Source organism: Copadichromis virginalis, linkage group LG23, assembly GCF_057382275.1.
Source record: "Copadichromis virginalis isolate Kocher_CV1m ecotype Utaka linkage group LG23, C_Virginalis_male_GT1.1, whole genome shotgun sequence".
NCBI classification, from domain to species: domain Eukaryota; kingdom Metazoa; phylum Chordata; class Actinopteri; order Cichliformes; family Cichlidae; genus Copadichromis; species Copadichromis virginalis.
In genome coordinates this window covers 11,438,295-11,458,610 of record NC_140639.1, presented here as the reverse complement: position 1 = coordinate 11,458,610, position 20,316 = coordinate 11,438,295, and the positions used below count along the sequence as shown (strand labels likewise).

General features: G+C 44.1%; 1 protein-coding gene across 1 annotated transcript in view; it reads left to right on the top strand.

The window, feature by feature from the left end:
* Positions 1–20,316, top strand: part of sema6bb (sema domain, transmembrane domain (TM), and cytoplasmic domain, (semaphorin) 6Bb) — a 134,820-nt gene that overhangs the window by 70,882 nt on the left and 43,622 nt on the right. Inside the window, exons 6-12 of the mRNA XM_085447643.1 lie at positions 8,329–8,427; positions 9,888–9,978; positions 10,384–10,503; positions 11,869–11,957; positions 12,717–12,934; positions 18,796–18,927; positions 19,889–20,038. Coding sequence (XP_085303769.1) covers positions 8,329–8,427; positions 9,888–9,978; positions 10,384–10,503; positions 11,869–11,957; positions 12,717–12,934; positions 18,796–18,927; positions 19,889–20,038 — 899 coding nt within the window. The remainder of the gene's footprint in view (positions 1–8,328; positions 8,428–9,887; positions 9,979–10,383; positions 10,504–11,868; positions 11,958–12,716; positions 12,935–18,795; positions 18,928–19,888; positions 20,039–20,316) is intronic.

The following is a 20,316-nucleotide window of genomic DNA, read 5'->3' as shown; positions in this document are numbered from 1 at the left end:
CGCCTGAATACCTCTTATATCTCCGGCACACACACTCAGTCCTTGCTGCTGCTGTCTGCCGAACACACAAACATCACGTATTCAGTGTCTGCGTGTGTGGGTGTATGCAGCTGTGATGGTTGTGGTTGACAGGGGAAACATGGGCTCTGTCCCCTCCAGGCACACAAAAAATGACTTATTTAACACAGTGAGAGAACACCTGACATTAAATCTGTGTGAGACATCGCCAGACAGAAGCACAACGGAGAATAGTGGGACAGAGACAAAAAGCTCGGCACAGAGAAAGGAGGGGGCGAGTGTGGGTCCCTGTTGGCCGGCCCTGCGGAGAGCCGTGGGGCTGACTGAGATATGAAAGGTCTTCTTGCCCCTAATGACTGTGCTGCCTGGTAATGCTGTGAGTCACACGGCAATGTGAGGAAGATAAGAACACTGCCAGGTCCTCTCAGTCAGCTCTCTGGGCTCAGATGCATTTGAAAAGACGTGCGTGTGTGCGCGCGTTTGTGTGTCTGTGTGATTGCATCCAATCATGCACTCACTCCCTGACGGTACATCTTATATTTGCTGTTAAAATATGACTTGAACGCAGTTATTTTTGTTTCAGTAATTACACTGAAAACAGTACAATGAACATTTTTAATTAACCTCTGACAGTATTAACAAAGATGCAACATTTTGAAGGTTTTTCTTTTTGAACATATTACATATTCTGTTTCTGTTTTCTGCCAGAATAAGTACAATTATTATAATCACTCGTATTTAAAATGCATGTTTTAAAAATTCTGTAATTTTTTTTAACCATGCAGAGGCTGCTTTACTGCCTAAGTAATGATATGAAGACATAGCAAAACCACTAACCAAACACGAAATAATTTGTGGCAAACCAAGAGCTTGATAAAGAGAATAGCAGCAGTATTTTTACAGTAAATGCAAACATCCATCCATAATATTTTCTTCCACTTATCTAGATCAGTGTCTTAGGGTGTCAGAGCCCATCGCAGCTGTCATAGAGAGAGAGGCCGAGTGTATCCTGTACAGGTCACCAGGGCTAACACCTGCAGCCAAATTAGAATCACCAGTTTACCTAACTCCATGCATGTCTGTGGGAGTACCTGGAGAAAAGCCTTGCAGACACAGGAGAACATGCAAACTCCTGATAGAAAAGCCCCAGACTGGATTTGAACCAAGGAGGTGACGGTGCTAACCACTGCACCTGCATGGCGTCCACCTGAGAGATCATTTATTGATAAAGTATCTCCATGTGAATTAGCATCGTTAAATACTGTGAAGTCCTGTACACACTGTGTGAGTTTGGGCTGTCCCAGACAGAAGACGACCAAGAATCATGATGACATCTTCAGCATCACAGTGAAAGCGGTTCAGATCGGACAGATTTGATGGTCTTTGCAACCAAAATTCCCACCGTGTCACCGTGTTTGACTCTGTGTCTGTCGCTTTGACGCAGAAAAAGGAAAGTCTAGTTGTGTTGGGGTAGCAAAAGCTGTTTTACCATTGTGTCCTTCAGCTGCTGAAACCACGCCGGTCGAGGAGGAGGAACGTGGAAGCAAATAGTGCAGGAGTAACGGTGGTGTGTTGTAGCCCATCATTTACAGCATTAAACCTGATGTCCTACCACAGTATATCGATGCCTTTGGATTGCAATAAAACTAATATTTACTGCTGAACTTGCACAGTGGTCACATGAACATGAATTCTTTTAGAAACTATTCTCACAGAGTCCACATCCTACGTCAGGGGTGGGCAATTCCTAACCTGCATGTCAAAATACGGAGAAATAAACAGATCTTTACATGTAAACGTGCAGAATGGAGTCCCTGTAAAGAGCCAAAGTGGGAACACGTTTTCTGGAGTGCATTTGATAAAATAGATAAATGGACACACAGAACAGGAAGTCTTTCCCAGGAAGTCCTCCAGCCACAGCGGAAACCCAAATTATTGGCTCACAGTCATCAGACTATAGCTGCTGGACTATTAAACTTGAGTAAATAATTACAGCTGGTGTGCAATTGTGTGTTTTCTGCTTCATTCATTATGACTTTATTGAGCTGAAGGGCTGCTTGGAAAATTTGGGGATTTTTAGATTCTGCAAGGCGGCTTTTGAGCTCAGACAATTATGTTATTTAAAATGCACATATGATGCCACGATGATGATAAAATGTGCATCACAGTATCAATATGATCTTGTTATATCGGTCTCTGCAGTGTTTACTGAAGCACTTTTGCACTTGATTGCATCAGACCGCCGCGAGCGCGTTTCTTACCCCCTGTTGCTGTTTTGATTATCATGCTGGAGGTCAAGGAGGATGCCTGAATATTTAACAAAAGAAGAGCCATTTCATGCATTAATGCATGGACACGGTGCAGAGGTTTGGGTAAACATGGATGAGGGATCATCAGCAACACTGTAAATCCTGTACATTTATACATGCCGTACTTTAAAGTCTCTCTCTGCTGCACCTTCCCTCCGCCTCACATTTCATTCTCTTTGTCTCTGTGGCTGCAGAGGCAGATAGAAGAGCGCGGTGCTGGAGGACTGTTGCTGCACCTTTGCTGGCAGCACGACAGGCCTTCTACACTAGATGTCATGCCTCTTATTCACGAGTGCTGTCGTGCTATCCAACAGCACACAATGTTGGCTTAGTTTGGTTCAGTGTGAACAACCACAGGCAGCATAACGAGGAGGTCTTCTCACCGCCGTTACGGTGCGAAAGGACCTTTTGTTTCTCACCTACCCGTCCACAAGCACAATCAGGACTCTGTTGTTTTACGTGCTTCCCTTATCCTCTCCCCCACACTGGTTCCCCTCCTCTCCTCCACTTCACCTCCTGAAAATGTCCCGTTCTGCTCGGGGGGACGGTTGTGTCAGATGTGATACATTCGCCACCTCATAATTGGTTTTGTAATTAAATGTTTCTGCTTGGTTGATCGCAAAGGACATAGTATCTCCCTAATTAGGCTGAAAATTCAATATCCTAATCCTTTCACCTTTTTTTCTTTTCCCGTGTTGACCAAGCTGCTGTCGATGAATGCAACAGTTGGCCTTGTTGTCACTCACTGCATATTCTACCCACATTAGATTTTCCTTTGTCCGCGCTTTCCGCTGTCTCTATCTCGCTCGTATTTGCCCTTTTGATTGTCTCTCGCTGCCATTCGCTCTCCTTATTTCCCTCTTTCCTTTCTCTCCTCACAAAAGCAAATCGCACGAGAGAGAGAGAGAGCACGATGCTGGGGGTGAGACGCTCCCCAGAGGTGGCTCTGTGCCAGCGTATCAGACTGTGGCAGCATGGGCATGTAGACGCAAACAAAGGCAATACTATATAGTAGATGCTTAAAGAGCGGCCAGGCATCATTATAAGCAGCACTTAGCAAGATTGTTTGATCAATATTGTGTTAATCGTGCTCTCAGAGGAGCTCTGGGTTTGCAGTCGTCCGACTGTTTCTGTGTAGAATCATCACAAGCTGTGGTTTTATTGCTTTTTCTCAGCTTAAAACGCTCCAGGTGGGGTCATCGTCATCTTTTTTTCCCCAACTGGCCAGTGTCTCGTGTTTCTGTGTATTTTGATTGTACTCAGCGTCCCAGGCCCCACACGCTGCTGTGGACTGCACTCGAGCTCATCACCAAACGTAGGACTTTTTAGGGTCAAAGACTGTGAATATGAAGAAAAGAAGGGTTCGTGGTGCCTTTGGTTTTCATGATGTTTGCAGCATACAGAATCACATTTAATTAGAATTAATCTGGTTTACGTGATCGTTTACTCAGCAGGTCTGCAGCTGGAGAGCTGTGCAAAGGTGATCCAGGTTAAGTGCTACGGTCAAAGATTGAAAAATGTGTGTGTGTGTGTGTGTGTGCTCGGACGACCCGGCGAGCTGTAGGTTTTTACTACGTTTCGGCTCGCTCTCTGCTCATTTATTCTTGTATCTCTATCATCTCACTTCTTCGTCCTGCTTGTGCGTGCTGTTTGTTTGTGGCCTGTGGTGTGTTCAGTCAGAATTACCATCAAACGCTAAAGAAGGGCTTCAGAGGGATGCGGATTAGCTTTAACATGCTGAGTAAGACCGCAGCACTCTGAACAGCACAGTGGTTCTAATTTGGTAACGCTGTTAATTTATCCTCCGCCCACATGCACACAAACATATACACACACTTTGTTCCTGCCACGAAGAGTCACTCTGTTTCCAGTCAGAATCGTGCATCGGGGATTTTTCTGGAAATGACAGACCTGTTGTTAATGAGTGGGGAAGAGGGTTCGCCAAGGCTTTGTGTGCGTGTGTGTGTGAGTGTATTGTGTATACAGTATATGTGTGTGGGTGAGTTCTGGCTCAATGGCGGCTCTTGGCAGAGCAGTGCTCTCTTCTCCCTGGTTGCTAACATCAGGGGACCAGCCAGGCATGTAATGGAAACTTTGGAGATTTAGAGGAGCAGCTTGCTAAATACGACCCCCTGATGTACTGCCTTAGATGGCTCCCATTGTACAAAACATTACTAAACCAGGTCATCGTGATAACTTATTATATTTTATGGGACTATGAAAACTGCTGTGGTTGCTCCTAAAACAGGAAAATGAGCAGAATATTTTACGACCCTTACCTGTTTTGTATTTTGGTTCGAGCAAAGATAGGAGTCTTTATTGTAGCTGGAGGTAAAACACCTTGTTCTTGAAGTTTGGAGTAAAGAGTGATCGTTAGGAAAAAAAACTCTGAGCTGAGGTTTATGCCGAGTGAAAAGGTTGTTATCATCGAAGACTGAGGGCTGAGTTCTGGACAATAGATGAAAAGCACATGCTGAAGGTGGAGCCTCCTCGGTTTTAATGGTGCTTGTTGTTGTGTTGCTGTGGATTCTCTGTGCGTGATTGCTTACAATTATTTTAAAGCTGGTGGATGTGCATATTTCTGTGTCTCTGAGGAAGAGGTTAGCTGTGCAGTGGGAAATGCACTTGCTCTGTCATCGTCTGCAGCGTACAGCTAGCCCGGCTAACATCTGCCTCAAGAGCGAGGAACTGATTAAACCCTGCTGTCTGCCAGCATCTAGTTGATATAAATGTACATTTGCATATGCAAACATGTGCAAACACTTTTGCAGCATCTCTTGGTAGCTTTCCACACTCTCTTTTTTTCTCATTCCTCTGTAAATTTATCCCTTCATTGACAATTACGTCCATATTTGCACCGAGGCGTGTGCTCCTGTGTAACTCATCTGTGCTGCAGATTAATTTTTCAGAGCACAGGCAGCTCTGCCGCTGTCAGTAAGAGGAGCAGGAGAAGGAAGAGGAGGAGGAGGGCTGCAGTCGTCTGGGTCTCGGGAAGGCTTGCCAGCCAGCACAGGTGGCGTTTTGCCTGGATTCTACCCAGGGAGAGGGGATGCACAGAAAAGGGGAGGAGGCATCATACCGTACAGCACATGGGTTTATATATGATTGTTTAATTCACAGCGTGATCCTTTATAATAGGTTTGTTGTTTTTTTTATTTTAATGTGGAGCCCACAGTAAAACCTTAATCCTGCTGCTGCCTGAATTGGGCTTTGAATAAAAAAAGACTCGTATCTGGAGTGCCAAATGACTCCCTGGAATAGATGAATGGGGATTAATAAAATGCATGTGTGCAGCACAGGATGAGTTTGGATGATGTCTGTAAAGTGCAGAACTGAATAGTTAAAATGTTATAAACCTTGTTTTATTCTAAAGTCATGAAATCCTTAATGTTAGCTGAACAGCCACTGCCAAGTGAACACATTTGTGCAGCGGTTTGGCTCTTCTGAGTATTCGCTCCCATCTCCGAGATGCTGGCAGTGGGTCTGGGTTGTTATTAAGAGTGCTTCATCTGGCTTTGTGATTACAGCTCTGACCAAGCTGAGAGACTGCAGCCCCACCGACAAACAGCATGCAAACGATTCTCACACACGAGCCTGCATCTGTGCTGTGATTCTGATGCACGCACACACAAACGTACTCGTTACATGTGTACTTAACTATATGCATCACGCAACACTCTGCGTGTGTGGGAGTGACACGCACACGCCCGCAAGTACTGTGACAGTCGCACTTCTGTTTGTCACATAGCGGCGCAACCATTAGAAATTTGCACCTTGCGCTCGACTCACTTCATGCGCTCACACCGTTCACGTGGAAACACTTCCTGCTTTCCTGTTTCTTTCTTCCCGCTGAAAGACGAGATCCCTGCGGGGAGAGAAGGGGAAAGGTGGGGGAGAGGGTGGAGCATCTGGAATAACACTCAGCCGTCTCGCATATCACTGCTTTCCCTCTGATCTCTTTCACACACATATGTTGGGTATTCATATCTTGTGGGGACATCTAATTGACATTATGCTTTCCCTAGCCCCTTACCTTAACCCTAACCATTAAAAATGGATGCCTAACCCTAACCCTTAGCCTAAACTTACCTAACCATAAACCACCTGGAACCCTGACACTAAAACCACATTTTCAGCCTCAAAAATGCCTTCAAACTCGTGGGGACTAGGATTTTGGTCCCCATAAGGATTGTTGGTCCCCACAAGTATAGTAAACTTACCATTTTTGGTCCCCACAAAGATATGAATACACACACACACACACACCACTTTTATTTCATCTCTGCTCCTCTTTCCATCAACATTAATGTGGGCGGTGGTCTTGAAGTAGACCCCATCTGGTGTGTCTGTGCGTGTGTGTGTGTGTGTGTGGCAGAGCTGGTGCCATCGTGGCTGGGACAGTGGTGTGCTGTGGTGTGGGTTGGGGGTTGCTGGCTGTATCAGTGATCTACTGTACATGACCACTCACTCATGCGTACTCGGGCGGCTGTGCAAGTGCAAATTGCTGTCAGTGCCTTTTGACTTTTACAGTTAAAGGTCACATCTGAAATTTGTGCTTAGCAACCATGGATGGAAAAATTCCTTCAGGAAATCAGAACATAAAATCATACTTTCAGGCTCATGCGCTGCCCTGTGTCGTCTTACAGATTTGTTTTGTGTGCAGTGAAAAGAGTTTCAACAAAATCCTTTCCTATAAACGAATAATCTTAGTTAAGTAGCATAATAGTGCGTGGGTGGTATAATCAAATATAGCTAAATTACCTCAACTAAATGTGCTCATTATGTGCAATGACACTTTTCAAAATCATATATATGATTTTATATATTAGATTCTAATTATTGATTTATATCTCTTTAATTTTGCAGCTACTGAGTTTGATCACCAATATATTGCTCAGTAGCTTGATCTATAATAATGCAATTAATCTCTAAAATAATAAGTAAATAGTACGGAGGGTGAAGTGCAATGATTGCATTCAAAATATGAAGCTGAAAGCAGCAGAACATGGAAATTAATAAAGTACTCGGGAATTAGTGATAGGTGAGCAGAAAGATTAGAAAAGTGTTTCCAGTAATTAAATTAAAAGGAAGTTAAAAAATAAATAAAGCTGCTCGTTCACCAAAATGCTGCAGGAAAGAGAGTGAAGTCTGCACAGTAGCTAACACATAAGCTAACCTGTACAGTTACAGATCTGTGATTAAAATAGTTATCGATCAGAAATGAATAAACGAGAATGCTTAAAGTAATCAATAAGCTGTTGAGATATAAGGTATGATATATAGATATACAGTATGTTTAACATGACAGACATGGCTGAAACAAATAGATGCACTTTACTGGTACATGAGGTCAAATTGAAAACTAAAAATATTAATAAATAAATTAATAAATGATGCCTTCTAATGAGCTAAAGATGATCGATAACGTGCTTTAACAATAAATGAAGAAACATTTTTAGTAGCACAGTATAAATGAATAAAAAAGCTAACAGTAACAACACAGTATATGTGTGGAGACACCAACATTTATCTGTATTTGGGACTGTGGGGCAAAAACCGCCATCATGGTGGTGCTGAACTCACGACTGTTCAAAGAATGAAAATGCGACTTGCTGTTATTTATTCATTACACGCGCTTCACGTATTGAGAAATTAGCCTTAAATCTGCCGCTTGTTCTAAAATCCTAAGGCTGCTTTGGATTACCCTCCGTCAATCAACTGCTGTGTGTATGCGTGCACGTGTGCATGCATGTGTGAAGGGGGTAGACGCCTAAAGTCTCTGCAGGCTACGTTCAGACTGTATCACTGTGATTGACAGCAGTAATGGTGTGATAATTCCACACATCAGGCAGCTGAAAAGCTTCATTTCACAGAGCGGTTTGGCTAATCAGCGTCTGAAAAATAAAGGGTTTTTTTCTATTTGCGCCATCATCTGTTCCTCAGACTCACCCCTCCTGCATATTAAGCCTATTCTCTGTATTTCTGTCTTTCTCTCGTGCAGGATGAATGCCGTAACTTCATCAAAGTGCTGCTCAGCAGAAACGGAGGCTTGTTTTTGTGTGGAACCAACGCCTTCAACCCGCTGTGTGCCAACTACACTGTAAGTAAACCCAAGGCGGGTGATCGCAGCCGCCCTACGCCGCCACCTGCGAGCGGTCGAGCGCCTCTTAGCTGATAAATAATGTCTATTTTTACAACAGAGTCTCCCTCCTATAGATCAATTAGTGCACTTGTTCAGGTGAGAACGCACAGCTTCATTAGAGCTGTTTGTCAAGCAGTTAAGTCAGTGCCGACTGCCTCCCCAGGAGTTATTTATCCTTGTTGTCTGGCAGCTCCAGCGCCTCGTTTTCCTGAGATACAACAGTTGTTATTTCTCGGCGGTTAAACTTTGTGGTCTGCCAAGCTTGTTATCATTGAGAGTCAGAGACAGAAAATCAAGAAGAACACAAAGAGGGGAAAAGAGGGAGAGGAGCGTATTCACAGAGTAAGGCTGCTGAGACGTGACTTGTTGCGGTAAAGAGAGAAAAGCAATGCCACAGATGGAGGCGGAATCTAAAAGATGCCAGAGTTCGAGCTAGAACTGTAAGCGTTTACTAGCCAAAATGTGTTCTGAATATTTCTCCAGCACTGTCCCACAGCACATTTGTCAGATTCTGAAGGTTTGCATCCATCAAGCAGCAAGTCACCAGAATCCTCCACCGTGCAGGGAGCGCGCTCCACTTCTTAGCCTATCCCCATTACAGTAACCGTTTTAAACTTGCAGAAGAAGAAAAAAAAACCTGCACATAAATATTAATCATCGACTGGGGTGATTTCACATCATTCCGCAGCGATATTAAATGAGGAACGAAGGCAGTGGAGTCGGAGGGAGAAAGAGAGAGAGGAAAAAAATCCTTTCACTATCAAAGGCTTTCTCAGATAAGTGTTATTTTCAGTCTCTCACATTTCAAACACAGTGCAACAGTGGAACACTGAGACGTACTTGCCCCATTATCTGTCAGCCGCTAATGACATTCTACAACAGCGTATACCTCACCTGTCTCTGCCTGATAGGCTGACATTTTCTCTGGGGACTAGTTAGTGATGCTAGCTACTGTTTTATTTAAAGCAGGGTTTTAATGAAATGACACCTATAAATTATTTCATTTCAAACAGCCGATGAGAGCTGAAGTCTTCCAAATCTGCTGCTCTCCTCAAATAGTTGCTTGCGGCGACCTTTAAACGGTTTGTGTTTGTGTAATTGATAGTGAAAGAATAACAGAGATTTTATTACATGAGCTGCCAATTTTATTGAAATGTACACGTGTGGACGTGGATGCATAGATGTGTATGCGTCTGTGTGTGTGTGTTATTTATGGATGAAAATGGGACTCTCTTGTTGTTTGCCGCTGTGCCTAATTGCCTCCAGTGAATCATTAGTTTGCACTTATGGTAACACTCCCTAATTGCCATTCTCTTGTGGTTTGTTTTCATGATGCTGCTGTAGATGTATTCATATTGTTTGGAGTACCCAGATTGATGCATGCATCTAATTGTGTTTGTGTGTGTGTGATTTAACAGGGAGACACTCTGGAGATGCTGGGAGACACAGTCAGTGGGATGGCCCGGTGTCCCTATGATCCCAAACACGCCAACGTAGCTCTGGTCGCAGGTACGACATGGTTTGTTTAGCGTGTGCTGTCACACAATGAGGAAGTGTGCGATGTCATCAAAAGATATTTTTGTCCCTTGAGCAGAACAAAAGAGAGCCGCAGCGTTTCCTCAGCTTCAGTTTACCCCGTTGTGTTTGAACTCGTTCATTAATAATCAATAGTGTGTCTGAAACTGTTCAGATCCTTATCTGATATTAGCTGGTAGTAAAAGAAACGAATGTTATTTTTGTGTGGGCGTGTAGAAAAGTTGCAATTACATTGTTGAGTGGTCAGTCACATCGTGTTTATAATGCAGCGCATAAAAGGTCACATTAACTCCAGCTTCACTGTTTATGATGGTGCTTTGGCAGACGATCCAACTCACCAGCTGTTTTTATGTGTGTCTGTGTGTCTGTGTGTATCAGAGGGGAATCTGTTTACGGCCACAGTGACGGACTTCCTGGCCATCGACGCGGTGATCTACCGTAGCCTCGGGGACAGTCCTGCTCTGCGCACCGTGAAGCACGACTCCAAGTGGTTCAGAGGTATCTGCAGACACGTGTGCGTGTGTGTGTGTGGACGCTTTGAGTGGGCGTGTTCGTTTGTGTGCCGTCAAGCATAGTTATGTCGGCGCAGCGCGCTCAGCATCACGCCTGCTGTTGATGTTAATGTGAGTCTGATGGCTGGAGTTTGTGTCCACATTACTTAGCAGCACGTGGATCGATGCATATGCTGGTAGGACAGGTCTGAGTCAGCATGCAGGCAGCTAGCTGTACACAGAGCTGCCTCTTTCACAGAATCACCCATATTACACAGTGTCCGACCAAACGTTTGTCCCCCCGGGCCTGCAACAGGATCTCAAAGTTTTACTTTATCCTTGTATATTTTTGTTGGCTCAGGGGGAAAGGAAGCTAATTTTAATAACTTTATATGCTGCTGTGATAGTACAGCAGAATCTGTTAGTAGACCTAATCTAAACCTGTAAAAATACTCAGTTTTTAACCATTTAAAGTGCCTCATGAATCTAATACATGATGCACATGTCAGTCAAAAAAGCCGCAGATCTACCATAAATTATACCTGTGATGACAGCGTCACTGGCACGGTAGCTGTGTTCGCAACAAGCTCGTTGTGTATTCATTATTCACAGCCATGCTCCTAGATACACGCTACATTTGGCACATGTGTATGTTTATTCGAGCATGCAGGTAAAATGCTTCCACCGTTGAGCCCGTCATGCCCCTTCAACGCCGTGTGCAGCATCGTCTGCTTCCTTTGACGTGACGCGTTTGACTGAAAAACACTGCGTGCACTTGTTGGTGACTTTGACTGCTGGAAACAAGCGGGCCAATCACAGTGCATGAAAGCTTTTTTCACAGACTACGGCTTTTGTTATTCGTTGAAACGCAAGATCCTTCAGTTTTTTTACAGTTCGAATATTCGAGAGTAAGACACTTTGCATTTCCAGTGCTATTAGAAACCTTCTTGCGGTGTTTATGCTACAAAGTAAAAATACAGAGTGTGATTGGTGGACACTGTCACCAGACTGAGTGGACCTGCCAATCACATTGCCCGAGCCCCTGGTCTTAATGCTCACACAGGTTTTAGAAGGTCCCAGGCACGCCTGCCTCGTTCCTCGGAAGCACGAGGGAGTCATAATGTGCTTATTGTTTGCTGTGAAATCCCCTTTCACCATGTAATGAAATTAAGCATGGCCGTTGCCTCTTTCTCACTGCCCCCATGTCGCTCGGTTGCTGTGGGAATTAATGATGCATTTGCAAATGGAAATGCTGTTTTGTTATACTCGTTCTCGCCTGTACTTCATGAAACCTGTTCTCTCCGTGCACTACTCCTGCACACGTCGCCTTTCTTGTTTGCTTCTCTGAGTGTTTCTTTCTCTTACGACACAGAGCCGTATTTTGTCAGTGCTGTGGAGTGGGGACCTCACATCTACTTCTTCTTCAGAGAGATAGCCATGGAGTTCAATTACCTGGAGAAGGTAAAGAAGTCATTGCGAAGGAAATATATTCTCCTCCCCTGCTGAGCACTCTCACATTACCTTGAGGTCCATTCACAGCATCTTTTAAAAAGAACTGGAGAGAAATGTGGGAATTTATCATTAGAATGCAAGCATGAAGAGAGCTGCAGGTCTAGTATCTCTCTGTTAAAAACTGCGATGACCTTTCACCTTTGTATTTGTTTACATGCATATCTAATGCAACAAGTCACGTTATTACCAGCTGTCTGTATTAACCTAAGAAAAACTGGTCGATTTTCTACTGACTTGATATATTTCTTGCCCCCAGAGCAGTAGCTGCATCTTTATTAAAACTAAAAATAAATAAATATAAACCTGTTTCATTAATAAATTAGCAATTCACTTTTGGGGAGTGTTTGCAAAAGGCCCCTGGCTGCGACATGTTTACAGAGAGCAGAGTAAATTGATACTTAAGCGGCATCGCTATTGTGTGTTCAAAGAAGCAATTTTGAGATGCACTGACATTTTCATGAATAATTGATATTAGATTTAGCATTATAAAACAATGATCTGTCAAAAAAGGGTTTCCACATTGCAAATAGCATGCAAATGACTCTTCAGAGATCGCCCTGGAGTTAAAAAGAGCTTTTTAATATGTAGTTTTCAAGATGAAACCTCAGGAAATATTAACTGCCCAGCTTTGGAGTCATCGGAGATATAAGCAAGCTGTGCTCGTTCTGTATAGTAAGTATCATATTCTCTGCTCGCGGCTCCTCACAGGTGGTGGTGTCACGCGTTGCCCGGGTATGCAAGCGGGATCAAGGCGGGTCTCAGCGCGTCCTGGAGAAGCAGTGGACGTCGTTCTTAAAGGCCCGTCTGAACTGCTCCGTGCCCGGCGATTCCCACTTCTACTTTAACCTGCTCCACTCCACCAGCCCCATCATCAGGATGCACGGCAGGGACATCGTCCTGGGGGTGTTCTCCACACCAGCCAACAGGTACCTGCACAAACAGGAGACTCTCTCACACACAGGGAGACTTAAGACCCCTGAATCGTGGCCTTTCCTTCATATGTGAAGAGCGCGGCATGTACATTCGACCAGCGCAGACCTCCATTCTCTCAAAGAATCCTCACGAGTCCTCTGGTTATAGAAAGTCCAGCTGTACTTGTTTCTTGGTGAGCTTATGGTATTTAAAGTCTTGCTGAATGTTCATTAAAAAATTATGCTCTTCATTAGAGTAAAAAAGCAGGATAAAGTAGGTTTGCACACATGAACAATGTCAAAATTGGTGAAAATGCTCAAGTCAAGACTCTAACTGTTGATCTTTTATATACAGAGTGCGGTTGTGTCCCAGACTCCTTTGTCCATTACACATTTTTATGACACTGCTCTTTCTTTGCCTTTGTATGAACTCAGTATGGGATGTTCAGGTGTGATATATAACTCAACATTGAGTTGTTTTCGTGAAATCACTGCTTATATTACATCATACGCGCAGCAGAACCCCAAAGGGACTGACTTCTGTAAACCTTTCTGCCTTTAAGTGCATTTTTTTGCGGGTTGTTTATTTTTTTATAGATTTTTTTGTTTAATAAATGTGTGAATGAGGCCTGGGGGGGGTCCTCTGTCTCTGTCATGGTTGGTGTTTTTAAAGAAATGCACATGTGTGTAGTTGCCTCTTTTGTGGACCACCATAGTTTGTATCTTCGCCGACTCTGAGACAAAGAGCAAGGTTTCCTACAAGCTCCAGAAAAACGAACGTGCCTGTGTTGGGGTGCAGAGGTCAGGATTGTACAGAGTAATCTAAGACACATGGAATGCTTTCATGGAGGACAAAAGGGTGATTTGTTGAAAGACACGATTAAACTGAAGAACGCTGAGAGGAGGAGGGAGGAGGAGAGATGTTACCCGGTAAGTGGGGGATTACTGCAGGCTGAGGGCATTAGCAGAGCCAAAGACAACACAAACTGTAACCCAGAAAAAGTGAGAAAAGAAAATGTAAGTCACAGCTGACTCAAACGATGAGCCTTGGCAGTGTGTTTTTTTAATCCCATGTCTCTTTCCTCATACAGTTACAGTAATCTGCTTATCATGCTGCGTTTGAAGATGCTTTCACCGAGCACTTTGATGCTGTTTTTCTCGGCATTGTAAGGCATCATCTTAGAACTAAGTCTGAGCCTAAATTGCTCTGAATGTTTGCGTCCTCCGAGCAGCAGAAGGATGAAAGTCTATGACTATATTGCAGTCTAAGTGGCTCATATTATAGAGCGGGATTCAGTATAGTTTCTCTGTGATGGCCCACTCATGTTACACTACCTCAATGGCATTTGCTGTGTCTGCTAGAGCGAGCACTTTAAAGCACACACTTGGAAATGCTCGCAACCGCCTTCTTTTTGGTGCGATAGCAATCCAAACCTCTCACTGTAATGCCACCAGCAGCCTATCTGCCATCAATCAGTGGTCCCATTATAAGAATATCTTTATTTTTTAGAATATAATGGAGCTCTGTCGCAGCGGGCGCGGGAGGTGCACGGTGGGACAAGCACAGAGGAGACAAGTACATTTAAAAGGGAGAAAAAAGATAAAGAGGAGAAGAGACGGATGAGAAACTCAAGGACGAGGAAGTCAATAACGGACAACACGTGCGTTCTCTGACATCTAAAATTGTTTCATCAGCTGCATCTTATCTGCGTGTTTGGAAGGGCACCGCTGCGAGTGGGGGCCACTGCCTGCAGAGACAGATGGATGCTTTATGCACACACAAACTCGCACACTCGGAAACATTCACAGCGGTTCCCAGATAACAGCATTTACAGTTTACCGAAGAAGCGCGCCGGCTAAACACACACACGCCCACACCTGCCTGCGCAACCTGCCGCTGGGCCCTGTTTTAAATAACCCGCAGCCGAGCCAGAGAGAAAAGGAGGTTCAGATGGACAGATAAAGAGGAAAGTAAACACAAAGAGATACAGAGAATGTGTGAGGTGATCTAAAAAAACCTCCCACTGGCCCCGGTGTGGCCCACTGCGCCACACTGGCCAAGTGCTTGCCAGACAAATTGCTTTGGCTGGCAGCTTGCAGTGAAAACAGCACGAAGAAGGACCCGGGAGTGGAGGAAAGAGCCATTCTCTCCTGCTATTTGGCCTGTGCAGTGTTGGACTGTAGCATGGGAATGAAGTCAGGGTTTTACTGTCTCCCCTGGACGCTCGGGAGTTACTCATCTCCACCTGTGAGCCACGTACTCCTGGAGTCATTTTACAGCTGCTCCACTGTTTTGGATCATTGTGGGATCATTTCATCTTCGTTTCCAGAACATAACATCACCCCAGGTTGCCAGTTCCTTTGTCGATCCAGCGCCGGAGCCCAGGGTCATTTCTCTCCCAACGGGAATGAAAGAGGAGTCCAGACTTCCTACCGACCACCCTCCTGGCACACCTGATGCTCAAAAGGTCATGGAAACATCAAACTTATGAGAAAGTGTAGGAGCTTTCTGGTAGCTGTGTTTCCTAGTTTATATAATAAATGATATATCTTTAAAAAAAGAGCAGCGGGATGTCAAACTGAAGGGTTACCTGGGGCTGGTAATGAAAACAAACCATTCTCATTATTTTTATTTGTCGTTGTTTTGCCAGCTAAAAACGTCTATTTCTCCTGGAACAGACTGACAGCTCATTAGTTTTGTTATAACCGCCCAGGAATGGAAGAAAAATATTTTATGGAAAACAGAGTAAATCTGCTGCATCCTGAGAGCGGGAGGCCATGTTTGGGTTTGGTTGTAAAGAATCCCAGGGGTCGGACAGCAGGATGCCCCTGTGGGAAAACACAGCAGAGGAGGGGAAATGAGGAGGACAAGGAGCAGGAGGAGAACAGGTTTACGATGCCAGGATGCACAGCTGTGCAAGCTAGACCCCCTGGGTCTGCAAGCAGAGAAGGCACCAGAATACATAATGAGGCAGCTAGCTGTTTCTTGAGAAATGGGCAGTGGATAGGAACAGGTAGCACGTGGAACGACCACGGCACCCCAAACAGCGAGAGTTTAAGAGCGAGGTTTGTTTGTCAAAATAGGCCACGGAGGTTAAGTTAGAGAGAAAACGAAAAATCCACACGGACGTCAAAGGGAAAGATCAAGAGAAAGTATGAAAAACATAATTGTCAAAGTTCAGCAGCGTGGCGGGCAGGATGTGGACACAAATGAAGGACTCGTGAGACAAACGTTAAGTAAAGGGGAGCTTTAATGCTCAACTAATTCAGAAACACAAAAATATAAACTGTGGCTGAACTGGAATAAACAATCCCCAAACTAGGAATCTCAGGGAGACATGGAGCAAGGAAACACACTCCCCAGAGGCAGGACACGGCAAAGGACACGACAAAGGACACAACGAAGGACACAGTGAAGGACAGGGGGACACTAAATACTCCTGGTATAATGAGGGGAGAGGATACAGGTAGGAACAGCTAACGATAACGAACAAAACAACTCGTGGGGAAGGTAATAAAACAGGAAGAGAGACACAACCGAACAAAGAAAGACAACGAGACCAATGCAGAAACGGGAACAAAAACGCATAAAACTAAATACTGCAGTAACCAAGATACACAGCAACTCGAACATAAGCTAAGATTGAAAGGCAAAATATAAACAGAATGCTGGAAAATATAATAAATGGAAAATAGAAACGTTATCTGTGACATAACAAAAAGGCACAAATGATCCAAATGGTAGAAGTGGAAAATGTTCCAGTAAACCTTTTTTTTATAACATTTTACAACATACTTTACGGGAGCCTCTTGCCCAGTGACAGCCCACAGTTTCATCAGAAACCTCAGAAAAAAGCTTTAAGTCTGTCTGTAGAAATGCTACAGGTTACAAATTTTATTTCTCGACCTTTTTTTGAACAAAATCATCTTTCTATATTTATACCGGAACAGAAATTTTATAACCCTGATGTAAAATCTATAAATACATATATCCAAAGTCTCTGTAAGAGTTAAACCACCAATTAAAAGATTTTCCTTCCGTCCTGTAAAATCCTGGTGTCACGCATCCGTTTGGACGGTGTGAAAATATTTCAGGCTGTCAGTGAGTTTGTTAAACAGCGAGGAAGCCCTTCAGACTCCACAGAAGTCCTCTCAGACAAACATCACACGAGTCTTTGTAAGCCTTGACAGTCTGCCACTCAACACCAGCAAAGAAGGCAAATTTCAGCAGGCTGAAGGAATGATGGAGATGTAAACAAAGGGAAAGCAGTCTCGAGTATGAGGGAGTAACTAGGAAAATTATTGGAAATGAATTTTGTGTGTGAGAAAACACACACAGACTTAAAAAAATAGTGGGAGAGACAAAGAGAATAAAAATAAGAGTGAGAATAATTAGGAGAGTTCTGTGAGATAAACAGCCCGAGGCTTTTTGGCTTGCTTCTGTCAGACACCGAGCCCTACACGGGCCAAGCCCAGTGACCTGCAGCGAGAGAGAAACATAGAGCCGGGGGCTGGAGGGGCGGGCGAAGGTAGAGAAAGGAAGCCAAGCTGGCGGTGATGCAAAGCTGGCAGATGTGTCAAACATAACATCTGGTGCCTGCAGCCCCGAGAGAGACGCCGTATCGTCCACAGATACGCCCGCAGCTCCGCCGTGCCGCCCGGGGTCGAGTCACATTCCTGCCTACGAACGATAAGTACCCAGGGAGACGGCGTGACCCGATCAAACGGCACATCGGGAGAGCGCGGCTCCCTACCGCAACCAAAATCCAGCCTTCAGGTGCTGCCGTTCCAAACAAACGCTGCGGCTTTCAAGGGGCAATCACAGAAACGCCTCTCAGCTTGATGCAGCGTCCTGGGGGCAAGCTTCAGAGACCCTCACATTCACCAGCTGGACATTTACTTTTGAAGGAAGCGTGAGAAGAGGAAATAAACAGACGGGGACTCTGTGGGTTTTATGTAGCAGCAGGTTCCAGGTGACTCAGTCTCAGGTTTTTATAATGTGTGTGTGTATCTCTAAGGTATTAATACTGAGTCACTGTTCTCACACCACGCACTCCATTAGTCATTGATGAGGACACAGAGACTTCAGTGTGGAAGGAGGAAGCATGTTCAAAAACTCACTTCTTATCTCACCCTGACACCGCTCTCTTTACTCCTTTGTTCCGTAGTCGAAGCGCAGAAACGTGGCCTCAGAAGTGAGTCTGACTTTGTGTGAATGTGTCTGTATTTGTTGGTTTTGTCAGTGTGTGTTTGCTCGTGTCGAGTGTGGGACACAAACGCTTCTCAGAACAGATGCTCTGCGCCCTTTCGCTGGGTCCGCGAGTAGTTGAACAACCTCCGAGGTGCACCAGGCGTTTTACTGTAACATTTTGTTGGGTTCGTTTCCTTTACGGGAATCTTCTGCCCCTTTGTGAAGAGAAAATATTCAGTGACTCACTTCCTGTTTGGTTTATATTTCAGGAATTCCAGCCAAGATCTTTTCACGGGCCTAACCTAGCTGTTGCATCCATCGCGTATCTATTCTTTGGACACAGAGTTGACAGCATCTGTCTTACCCTGCTTTTCTCTTCGTCTCACTACCGATTTCCTTTGTGTTCCAGTAATGGATGTCAAAATATGAACAGCCCATATCCAATTTGTCATCTTTGCCGGGTGTCTGTCTCTTTCTCTTGTCACAATTGACTTTCTATATTTGAACTCTTTTCCTATTTCAAGTTTCACAGTCTATTTTTCAGCCGAGCTATAATCTACCTCATCTTCTCTTTTCCGTCACTTCTTCTTCCCGCAGCCTCGTTGGAACGTACAGCCTGCTGACACTGAGCCATTCTGTGTCAGTTCAATGTGTTTTTATCAATCGCCCGTCTCTGTCTCTGTAGCATTCCAGGTTCGGCGGTGTGCGCCTTTGACATGGAGCAGCTGGCTGCTGTGTTTGATGGAAGGTTTAAGGAGCAGAAATCACCAGAGTCTATTTGGACGCCTGTTCCAGATGAAGTCATCCCAAAACCAAGGTGCAGATGGCGGTAATCAATTTGTGCACCTGTGTTCGAGTTGTTATCAAAGAATGATCAGGGGAATAAAGCTGCGTTGTAAAGTTTTGTTTTGAAGTCAGAGTTGGCCGTAAGACTCTTTGGAAAAGGTGTTTTGCAGGTTGTCGTTCGTGGGTAGGGTTTCATCCCCAAAGGGCATATAGACAATGCAAAGTAACATGAGTGAATTTTACTCCTGGGTCTTTCAGTCAGGAACACTTTGGGAAAAATGGAGGATTGTTATTCCATCTGCAGCGAATTATATATATGGCAGTGTGGTTTTCTGCTGAGCTTCTTCCTCTCACACACACTGAAAGCCTATAATGGGGAGACAGCAAAAACCCCAAGCATAGACCAGAGCAGGCTTAGCATCAAAGGGGGAATAGCTGGGATTTCAATGTCTGGGTCTCAAAGTGGCTTGCAGAGAACTGGAGGCGGGAGGGGGCGGTGTAAATTGTGCAGCCTTTATAAGATTTCCCAGTTTTAATGTAGGATGTCTACTTTATACTAAAAAATGCATCGAGGAGACTATTGTTGTGATTTTGTGCTATATAAATTAAATTAAATTGAATTGAATCAACCAAACAGATGGAAGGGTCCCAGCTGAACCCTCAGCTGATGTGTCCTGTGAACTAAAGCTACGGTTGTGCTTTTTATATGATTAAATAAGTAGGAAAGACAAAAGTCTGTTGATACACACTGAAGCAGAAAAATCCCTTATCACAAGGATAAAGCTTGTTGCCCTCCAATCTACGTCTTGTGCTCGTGCATATCTGTCACTTTATTTCTACTTTATATGTCAGGTCCTTTTAACTGAATCAGATCAGTATGGTTTGAAAAAAAAAAGGATATCTGTCTGAGTGTGAGACACTCAGACTGTTTAGACTGCTTAATTATATAATACTATCTTTGTGCTTAACATGCTTAATCTTATTTTCCCCAGACCCGGTGGTTGTGCCGTTCAAGGATCCAAGTTTAATTCCTCCAACTCCTTCCCCGATGAGATGTTAAATTTTGTGAAGACCCATCCTCTGATGGATGAAGCAGTCCCATCACTGGGACAACGACCCTGGATAGTGAGAACCATGGTCAGGTGAGACGGTCCGAGCATTACTACTATATTATTCACTCAAACTGCATGAATATCTCTTTGCAACATAATGGTGAGACATTTTATTATATCTGTCCAGTTGGAAATATGTCCATACATATAGAATATATATGGACATATTTCATTTTTCCCGTGTTCAGCTGTAACAGCTAAAACAAATTAAATCTGTCATGCTCACAATTGTTTGTTTTGTAACCAAAGTTGAAAATGAATGAAACTGGGGGTGCACATTAATTACGCTTTAACAGTTCAAGTCGCAA